This window comes from Engystomops pustulosus, chromosome 2 (genome assembly GCF_040894005.1).
Source record: "Engystomops pustulosus chromosome 2, aEngPut4.maternal, whole genome shotgun sequence".
NCBI lineage: Eukaryota > Metazoa > Chordata > Amphibia > Anura > Leptodactylidae > Engystomops > Engystomops pustulosus.
The window spans coordinates 214,060,053-214,071,295 of record NC_092412.1 but is presented as its reverse complement, the minus strand read 5'-3'; the positions used below and the strand labels follow the sequence as shown (position 1 = coordinate 214,071,295).

The following is an 11,243-nucleotide window of genomic DNA, read 5'->3' as shown; positions in this document are numbered from 1 at the left end:
CTGCGCATGCGCAAGGCTTGCAGACAGCTGGGTGATGTCCCTGGCTGATTTACATTTTTTAATTTAGTTAATTTCTCTGGAACACAAGGGTTCAAAAGAAAAGAGGTGCCCAGACCCCCCTAAGGTAACGAGCATGTCAGTCTGTAGTAAATCTGATGGTAGATATCCCTTAATGTCTATGTGGACAGCTGTCCTCTGACCTCCCCTCCAGTAATGCACATTAGTTCTTCCTTGTATCATGCCCATTATGTGTCTCTTCCACATACAGTACAAAGATAACAGTACATTGAATGTTATATCCAGAGGCCCCAGTACAGATTTTGCTTCGGACCCAGTATATTCAGGGTTTTTGTACAAAGGCCAAACGCCCACAAAGTGAACGTCAAATGATTTTGATCAGATTTCAGGCGAGTGCTATCCAACAATCGGCTTTTGTTGTCCTAGTGTCAGGTTTTTACAGCGATGGACTTCTTCCTAGAAACACGAGCGTGAAAACTGACCGCACTGCGACGTCATCGGAGTTTCATCCATGTACTTTTTCATTCATAGGGTGAGTTTCTCACATCCAGGTAGTACATGGTGTTATTTTGTGTAATGGGATGAGCAGACAGTGAAAGACATGTGACATGTACATATAATATATTATATATCCCAGCAGATTAGTGTGTATATTGAGGATACTTGTGGTCCCCATGAGAGCAGAGCTGACATGATGAGCCCTGGTCATCTCCCTCCTCAGCCTGTGCTCATCTGTGTCACCTCTCCCCCTCCTGTGGAGATAGATAAGGGGGCTGTTTATTTTGGCACAGCATGGTAACCCAGCCAGTGCCTCCCCCTCCTCCTCTGTCCCTCCCCTGGCTGAGCATCTCCTTGTAGCAGCCTGCAGAGTAGTAGTGGAGCTGTGTGTAGTGTAGTAGTAGCAGCTAGCGCTAGTAGTGCAGGTAGTAGATAGCAGGACATGACTGTGTGAGCGGCACGGAGGGGAACACGCTATGGATCACCAGGGTGTGGAGGTGTCGGTGTGGCCGGCGGTGCGCTGCACGAGTCTCCCGGAGAAGGAGGAGGACGTGTGCCCGCTGCGCGGGGCCGTGCACGGGCTGCAGGCGGAGATGGACGAGTTCCGGCGCGGGGTGGAGAGGCAGCTGCAGGACGTGCTCAGGCTGGCGGCGCCGCTCTCCCGGACTGTCACCGACCTGCAGTGCGAGAACCGCCGACTACGGGAGCAGGTGGAGAAGCTCAGCCGCCAGGTGGAAGCACTGAGCCGGGCAGCGGGGCAGAGCGGGGAGGGCCAGGCCAGGTACTCCAGCCATGCCCTGCTCTCAGTGTCCGCCAAAGCCCAGGTCAGTGCCTGTCTCTACATCACTTAGAGGGATTCTCCATCATAGCAGCGGGGAATAATGTGCAATGGTTCATAGACTTAGAAATTGGGGTAGATTTTTTTTTGCATAGATTCCACACATATTACTGTATTAGGGCTCATACACATCTGTGACTTTCTTCTGTACCAGATCTGTCATTTCCACATAGACACTTGATGGTCTATGTGCCAATCCATTTATTTCTACAACTTGTGGTCCATTGGGAAAAAAAAATTGGATCATGCATATTTCTATCCAGTAGAATGCAATGGAGCAGCATTTATTATTGACGTCCCCCGACTGTTTTTTGTTAGTGTTTTTCTTTGCCTTGTTGCGCCTTATTCAAGTTTCGGCACTAAAATATTGGTCTTTTTCGACACTCACCCTGGTCTACAGAGTTTTATTTCACCTTCATGAATATGGAGACAATTCATTAACCCCTTGTGCCACAATCTAACATCCCAATGTAAATTATAGCACAATTCGTGCACCAAAACAGCACAATTAATAAATGCCCGCAAAAGAAAAAAAGATTACAGCCATATGTGGTCCGTTTTTTTTTTTGTTTTTTTTCGATAATGTTTGGGAACCAGGTGTTTTGGCAAATAATTTTTGTAGAACATCCAGTATTTTTTTATGCATGTGAAACGGATGCCATATGGACGTGCAAAAAAAATGTTGCAGTTACAATGCTGACACCAAACAGACTGAAGACAGACGCGTCTTGTTGTGGACGTGCAATTGAAACATGTATGTGAATAAGCCTTCTACATGTAGTAAGAAATGAGTGCATTCACCCAGAGGTGAGATCCACATAAGCACAAGAACCACATCAGCATAGTCATTCATTACAGTCATTTGGGGACTAGATGTAGATAAAGTTGTAACATTGTAAAGTAAAAGCTCTGTGACTTTGAGTTCTTTATTGTGAAGATCTCTGCTAGCTGTCAGTGGATGGAAACATTCTATTTTACATCCAGAGGCTGAAAACCTGATACATGTTACTTATATTGTGACAAACCAGAGATCGGATGTGTAGTAGTGATGTTACGTGCTTGATGTATATCACAAGGAGAATAGATGGATCTATTACAGTTGAAAGGGTTTTTATAAATATTTGACTGCAGGGGGTCCTCCTGTGACTGGCAGAGCCCACATTATGAGCTGACTAATACAGCCTGGGATTTTCTCATCCCAAAAAGAGTGTCACTTAGAAATTCCTTAAAGTTTTATAGAAGTCAATGTAGCTCAGGATAAGTTTTGTCCAGCGCTGCAAAGACTTCTGGAAGTCTAAGGGGGACTTGGACCCCCTGTGGTCACACAATAATCCCCTATACTGGGCGCGTCATTAGCTAAGGACAGGGTTTCAGTTTTAAGATGTAACAAGAATGTTTATATTCAGCAAACTACAAATTTGAAAATAGGGAGAAAAAACAAAAGAAATATTATAAAGGCTGGAATTGTATCCCCCAAGTCCTAAAATAAAGTATAGTAGACAGAGCTGTGCTTGCCTTTTAATACATGTTCACATTGCAGCCTGTGTATGCGAATAATTGTGCTAGAATGTTTTGCACTGCCTGGGATCATCCATTTTTGATCATTGTATATGTAAAATAATGTAAACAGATCATGGATCTCATGCTGCTTTGTTACAGACAGTGTCCGGTGCGTTTTATGACTGTTCACCAGACTTATTAACTTGCATGATCCCATTCTCTTTGCATCAGCTGAAAGGACAGTGGTATGCGAAGGGGAAAATCGGCCCTGTAGAATGGGTGGCACATGGCTGCACTCAATGCATTGAGATCAGTGCGGCCATTAATTTATAGGCCGCGTGACTGGTCCGTAAAATAGTAGAGCATATTTTCGTCCTAATTTTCCTTCCGAAAAACATGAGAATCTTCTGCAGGAATTGGAGAGATGCATATACATGAGGAGTGGTAAATACACCGCTGTTTTTCAGTGTCTTGTATGAGATTCTGAACCTAAAGCTTCCGCTTACATATAACTTTATGGGAATACCTTTCACCTAGAACCCTGTATTTTATGTGATGATGACAACTTGACTTGGGAATGGTCATAAAGCTGCACCATAGAAGAAAAATAATATATAGTTTTATTTAGCGATAAGCATTTAGTTAGAGTGCCCAAACTACAACCAACACCCACATATTTTTTGCCAAGTGCCAATACGACAATTTAAGCAGTAACTTATTACTCCCTGCTCTGTCACAGGTTTAAATTGTATAGGCACCTGAGGACAACAATACAGTAGAAAGAAGGAGAAGTAGTTTGGATTATCATTGTAGCTTCCTTCTACAATGGCTGCTTGGGACTGCAGGAGGTGTGAGTCCTGTCTAGCGAACCCTGCTCTGGGGAGATGGCAAGGGTGGCCATATAGAGGGCTCTGAGTGACACCTCTGACACCCGTGCCTTAGGCAGTCGTCTCACATACAGGGACTCATACCATGCGTATGAGCCCATAGAAATCCACATTAAATAATCATGTATCATGCTAAAAAAAATTCTTGTGCATGAGCCCTAATGGAGAATATCAGCTTTATTTCTGGGGCTGGCCAGTGCACAGAACCTGGAAGTGTACTCCGTTTATAAAAACTGTACTCAGCCTGCACTTCCCTCTATTGACCTATGTGAGGCCTTACATGCAAGCTCTGACATCTCAGTTATGATACAAGCAACCACCACTTTGTGAGACACTGAAGCAAAATCAGCATTTTATGTTCTGAATAATAATAATAATCTTTGTTTATATAGCTCAATACAACAAAGACAAATAAGTATGCTATAAAGGGCCCAAAATACAACATATATAACTATCATTATTGGAAACAAGACAAAATACATACTTTATTTATGTCATGTTCTGCAGGTCTTTACAAATCATGGGGGTCATATGAAAATAAAATAAGACGATATAGAGTAAATACATAGTCATATGAGAATAATATAATGAATGTGAATTGGATTTTAAAAAAAAACATCATAGGAATTGTTAATAGGGAAATAAAACATAACCTTACATAATCTAAAACATAGAAGGCTTGGATGCATCACTTCTGCTGAGCCTCCAATGTAAAGGGGTTGTCTGGAGGTTGAAAAACATGACTGCTTTCTTCCAAAAACCTATGCAGTGGAGGGGTAATTCCAGTACAAGTCATGGAAGTTTTGGAAGAAAGCAGTCATGTTTTTCAACCTCTGGATAAACCCTTTAAGAAAAATGACTAAAAACGCAGAGGTTGAGGGATGATGTGTTTAGTCATACACAGGGCTGTCACTAGGAGGTTTACGGCTTCTAACTGGCAAAATTTGTGGGTCCTCCCAATGAATAATTATCCGGCCCTATGTGCACAGTGAGTTACCTGCTCCTGAGAAGGGAGGAGGGGTTTCTGGGACTTGGGGCCCCTTCACCACCTTGGGGCCCCCTGAACACAGTCACTCTAAACCCCCCCTGATGGCACCCCTGGTCATACCCAAGAAGAACACTTCTGAGCTACAGCACTTTGTCTGCTCTTCTTCAGGTGTTACAGTGTTAAGTTCCCTTGTTCAATGAGATAAAACCAGGTTATGTTTTTTTTACTCTTGAAATAATTATTAGAATAAAAAATATCTGTGCATATATTTGGTGAGGTGCAGATACTGAAATCCACTGCCCTCTATATTGTATATTGTAGATATGTTGTGGAATTTGGCTGTGGATTTCACACTTAGCATCATGGATTCGTAAAGTCTGTGGTTGTAAATTTCTGCTGCATCTTTATGTGGTTGAAGTGATTCATTGCTTGGCACGTGTAGTGATTATAGCTCAGGACTCCATCAGCCCATATCCCTGTAGAGAATGGTAAACCATAGAAATGACCCACGAAAACCAAAACAGTTACAGATCCCTTTCCTGATAATAACCTACACCACAAATGAAAAGCTGCCAGTACATGGTATGTGTTACAAGTATTGGTTTTCTAGATTTTCCTTTACATCAGTAAATTTTATATAATCTTGTTCAGCCGTTTTCAGCTTTAATTGCACCTTTTGGTGAACTGGACAGTTTTTCCTATTTCTTAGTTCCCATGGTGTTTCGGTTAGTTGCTGTTGGTGACTTGGAGCCTTAAATAAATTGCTTACATCTAGTGCTATATCTTTGTCATATAAAGGTTAAAGATTTATAGTTACTACTATTTATTTTAGTTCTGTTAAGGAAAGAAATGTATCTTAATTTTTTATATGTATAAACTTAGTTTTGCAGCGTATGTGTGCTTGCAGTCCACTTATGGTATGGTTTCAGTAACCTTGTATTTAATGAGAGTTGTAAGTTACTGTGCACATGAAAATGATCTGCAGATTTGAAATCCACCGAGAATCTGAAGCAAATCATAAAATAATTGACGTATCCATGGGTTGTACATTTTCCCACCAATGTTATTGTTTCTATAATGAAAAGTTACACAATTTACTATATAATTTATGCATTATTTCCAAACCTTTTAAGTATCAATTCTGAACCTGTACAACTTTAATAGGGATTGTCCAGTTTGGGACATAAGTGTTAGTTTTTGTACAGTGAAAAGTTATAGAATTATCCAATATACGTTGCTTTTTGTGATGGGTTCATCACTGTTTTCTAGATCTCTGCTTGCTGCCTTTCTGTAGAAAGTTTCATTGCATACTACTGGTCCATGGTCATGTGATGTCACACAGGTGCACAACTTGTTATAACACTCAGCTCTGGTTACTGTAATGAGTCGTGCACCTGTGTGGCATCACATCACATCGATCGTAAAAAACTTTTAAATGTCACTGGCAGTATCGAAAGTGTTAATACAGGGCAATATGCAGCAGACCCCAACTCTATAAGAAGAAGGCCTCAGCCTCAGCACCTGTGCGCCATACATGTATGCGTTTTAAACCATTTCAATCAACTCGCCTGCCCCATCTGTCCCAGAAGACTTGGCCAGGGAATGGCTTCTAAGCTCTTATATGGCTTGACGCTTGCTGTGACATGCTATTCAGGGCAGGTCACCCAGCGGCCACTTGCGACCTCTATACAAATGACAACTGGACAACTTTAATACACTTGTTTTTCTGTTTGTTCTCAGTTACAATATAAGGTACTATGAGGGATTGTCAGAGATATAAACATGGCCATATCAAGAAATTATCGTAAAATAAAAGACCCTAAGTTGTTCCTTTTATCCCTCTGCTTCTGGCGCCATCGCACTCCTCATCCTGCGATTCATTGTTAACATGGCTGCAGTGATGATACGCCGTATACTCATACTTCCCAACTTTTGTAGAAGAAAAGGGGGACAGCACCTTTTGCTCCACCCTTAGTCACACTCAGTATAATATACCCCTCAGTGCCTCCATCTCCCTCTCACATTGGGTTCCCCAAGTTCCCTGTCACTTTGTGGCTCCCTCTGATATTGTGCCCCCAACTCCCCCTCATACGATATTAAAGCTCCCCTCATATTGTTCCCCTACAGTAAAATAATAAACAGCAGTTTCTCTCTCCTCTCCTGCTGTGTGTAGCTATGAGGCTGGCAGGCAGATGACACCATCACATCACGCCTCCCGGCTCTGCTACATGCAACAGAAGCAGAATCACAGTGATGGTGCAGGAAGCACTGGGGCCCATCAGCTTCAAGTTATTACTCTGTGTCAGAGCTAATGACCGGGCACATACCTCTGGTCAGGTGGGACAGCACCCAAAAGCCAGGACTGTCCCATAGTTGGGAGGCAGCTGTATACTGCCTGTCATTACTGCAGACTACTTTTGGCCTCCATAGTATAGAAGGAGACCTACAGGATACATGGAGACCAGTAATAGCAGCGGTGACATGGGATGTATGCAATGTCGTAAGGGGAGCCAATCAAGCGACAGTGCTGGAATAGTGGCAAAGTATAAAGTTTTATCTATGATCATTTCACATAAATTAATCATCAGAAATTTTCTACAGTATGTTTTTTTTCCCCATATAAAAGTATAAGCTAATCAGTATTTTTCTGAAACGTATGAAGTTTCAGATGATAGTGCTAGCGTCAATGTTTCTGTAATTGATATCTTCAAAGAATTCAGTATTGCAGGGCAATTTCTAGTAATCAAGTGGCTATATCTAGAACTCCCCTACTTGTGTCTTTCACTGCTGGACATTTGGTGTGGAATTCCTTCCTTCCTCCCCCTTTCATGCCATTGTTAAAAATAGCTGACCACTTTAAGAAGCCCCTTGCCTAGTCATTGTGTCAGACTGTCCCGCAGAGAGCCTACGCAGAAGCTTTATCCTCAGCATGTCCTGTGCGTTTCAGGTAATCCCATAGTCCCTGCTCAGCAAGTGCTGAGGTTTGTTGTGACTATTTTATCTTTCTAGGAAATATTTTGTTTGTTAAAGTTATAGTTTTATGTTATTGCATTTCTTATATAGAGAATTACTAACTATCCTAGAAAATTGAAATCTATAAAAAAAAAAAAGGTGGTCACGGCAAAATCGGAACAAACTGTAGGTTTCTATATTATTCATTGGTTGTTTATGTGGTGTTTTATTTCTTTATAGTATATTTATTGTGTAATTTTACTTTTACATTGACGCATCATGTTTTTCATAAAGCACTAACCTTCTATAAGATATAAATGCTGCCGCATTGGGGGGGGGACTTACTTTTACAAGAGAAATGTGTATTTTTACTGTCATTTTTATACAATAGTTTTGCGGCGCGTCACGTAAAATCTGTGATTATACGTTAACTGGCCCAACAATTGTTTAACAGCCTATTTTTAAGATTTGTGTTACTTTACCTCTCTATAAGACCTAATATAAAGTTTCTTTATACTTTATTTCAATGTGCGTAAAAGCCTTAAACAGTCACTCTGTTGGTCTAACTTTTGGAATAGCAGGAATTTTTGATGAGAGTCATTTTTCATGTGAAATTGTTCCCATCCTAGCAAAACATCCCAGTGTGTAAATGAGTTTTCTGGGGGTCATCATCTGTACAGGTCTTGCCAGGGGGACTCTCCCAGAGTATCATAGTATGTATACGTTGTGCTGATTCACACACGGCTCCTGTTGTGATCAGTTTGTATTACTATCTTGACATTGCCATACATAACACTGTTTCACGATTTCCTGAAAGTCACCTGCTGTGCGCTATGGAGTGCAGCTGAAATAGCTGAGTGACGCTGCTGTTTTATGTTTATGGCTAACCTTTCCCATTCTTCTTTCCCTTCCCCCTTTCAGCACCGCAGGTTGCATGATTTATTATGGTAAAACAGGTGGATAAGTCGGTGGTTGTGTCACTAGGACTGTTCTCGCAATAATGATGATGAAGCCACCTGCTGTGAAATGTATACAGGTCATGAGAAGGTGCACAAAGAGATCCACAGATTATGTACTAAATTTAAATGACTTGCTATGAAAAGTATCAAAAGTAAGTTGATAGCAGCACACCCAGCAATGTGACCTATTTCCCTCTGGACATACTGTCCTACTTCTGTTCTTACCCAATTATTCCCACATAAAAGTGAGTGTGGGGGTATACTGAATCTCTGTACAGAAAATAACTATAACAAACCTGATAAATTAATAGTATAGGAATGACCAGTAAAAAATTGAGACCCTATGAAGATGCATTATGACTTCTCTGCCAGTTTTCTGGTCTTCCGGTCGGAAATGGCTAAGTTTGTGACCATATTCACTAGCGACGAGCGCTGGAGCACCAGAATTAAATATGACTTTCAAAATGCCAGTCTTAATAAATTCCCCCTATGTGTTTCAATGGGCCCATTACCCCTACTTAAATAATCTTCCCCCAAGCTTATGATCAGAAAATGTGTACACCTGTCTTCATATTGTGCATCGAACAGGTGTACACATTTTCAGGGCAATTATATCAGTTATCAAAATATCAAAAATGTTTTAGGCATCTTGAAAATTGGCTTCAGATTTATGCCAAATTTGAGACTTTTTGCCAACCTACTCAACTTCAGACAAGTTACTGCAGATTTACCGTATGTTGTATATACAGATGATGTAGACACATTTGTGAAGTGAGAAGTTTCAAATGCAGTCACAAGTCCACTCTGTTCCCCCAGTGGTGCATTTGATTTTGATTTTTACTTATTAAAACTAGTTAGTGAAACATGCCATATTGGTTTTGATTTCAGATTTTTTTTTCTTGCGTGAACTCTGTAGAAGCCACAGCCAGCAATACATTGGAGCCGTCAATGGGAGAGTTTGCTAAACAGTCAGGCCGTGTTCACAAAATGCATTTTGGGATACATTTTGCCCAATGCATTTGCAGTGCATTTAAAAATGCTGTGAAAATGTAACCATAATGCATTATGTGAATGCAGCCTAGGGTGTTAATAAGGAATTACATCAGCCAGTTGTAGATGCAGGGTAGCAAAATAACACATTCTCTAATTCACTGTTATTAACAAAAATACTGCATTTCACAGAGATAATTCCAACCTGTCTCCATCAATCCTGGTGTTTTCAATTTTTGTTGTCCCTGGATACAACCATAAATCTTCTGACTATGGTCCTATATTTCTAAAGGAATAGCTTCTCTTGTCTGCACACTGCAGTACTCTCTGTCTCCTGTCCCTCCCACCTGAATTACAGGACCAGCTCAGACACATGCACTTCCTGCTGGTAAGCAGTGTTCAAAGACTTCCTCTACAAGACAGATAAGGTCTGTATCCAGGGGAGGGGGAGAGAGGCATATAGCAGAGCTGACTCTGTGTGTCTCATAGGTGAGTTAGCAGAGCTGAGAATGTCATTGTGTTTTATATCAATCACATGGATCTCATAATCTTTCATCTCTGATCTGTCTCCTCTCTCTTTTTCTGTGTCAGAGACTAGTAGAATCTTAAAAAGCTAAATTAGTGTAGATAAACCTGTACCCTTATAATCTAAGCACATAGTCAACACAAACCATCTCCTAGCACAGAGGGATCATGAAGTGTCTGCTTAGAGAGTACTCACACACACTCTGGAATTTTACAATGAGTTGTAGGTGCTAAAAGAGCAATAAAACTAAAACTGAGTAAAATTGTAAAGTAAGGGGGTTAAAAAGGATCTTTATTGTGTAAACATCACTAGTGGATCAAAATTTGAGATCATTCTTTAATTAGCAAACTCCTTCAAGGGATTTTTTTTCTTTATTCTGTAAACATCCTGTGATGTAAAATAGGAAACTGCTGCAAATTTTATTCAGGGCTATCAGGGTCAGTCCATTTTTTTTTTTTTAAATCGCTTTATTGGCACAGAAATGAAATGGTGCAACATCACAAAACAAGGATTATTAGCTGAGGTACATCAGATATAACAGCATATATCTTTACACAATCATTTGTCATGTGTGGTAACATCAGTACAAAAACAGCGATCCAGTAAACCCCTCCCCAACCCTTACATAGTAACCAACCTGGTCGAGAGGTGTCAAGAGAGAAATGGAGATAAAGAAAAGGTAGTAACAATGGTTAGGCAATAAGGTAACCCACCACCCTATTTCTGGAGAACAAGGAATCCCTCCTGTTGACAGTGCACAGAGGAGTGCAGGAAGGGTGCCCACCTGTAATATGTAAAATTATAGTAATATAACCTCCATCGAGTATTGCACTCACTGAAAAGGGACAAGAGACTCTCTCAGACTGCGATCATTAAAAAGGGTATCTGGGGAAGAGCACCAAGAGCCCCACACTCTTTTCGGAACTTATCCGGGCAGCTGCGGTGTTTGTAAACTATATTCTCGTAAGGTAGAGTCAGATTAACTAGTTTCTTCCACTGAGAGACAGTAGGAGAGCGATCAGCCATCCAGCGTATGGCAATGGCCTTATGGGCCAAAAACAGAGCTTCCTTCAAGAAAATAGCTTCA

The 11,243-nt window shown here is 41.0% G+C and overlaps 1 protein-coding gene across 1 annotated transcript in view; it reads left to right on the top strand.

The window, feature by feature from the left end:
* The first annotated feature begins 856 nt into the window (after nucleotides 1-856).
* The window catches only part of SMTNL2 (smoothelin like 2), a 71,002-nt gene continuing 60,615 nt past the window's right edge, over nucleotides 857-11,243 (top strand). Inside the window, exon 1 of the mRNA XM_072138089.1 lies at nucleotides 857-1,340. Within this exon, the coding sequence (XP_071994190.1) occupies nucleotides 993-1,340 (348 nt within the window). The 5' untranslated portion in view covers nucleotides 857-992. The remainder of the gene's footprint in view (nucleotides 1,341-11,243) is intronic.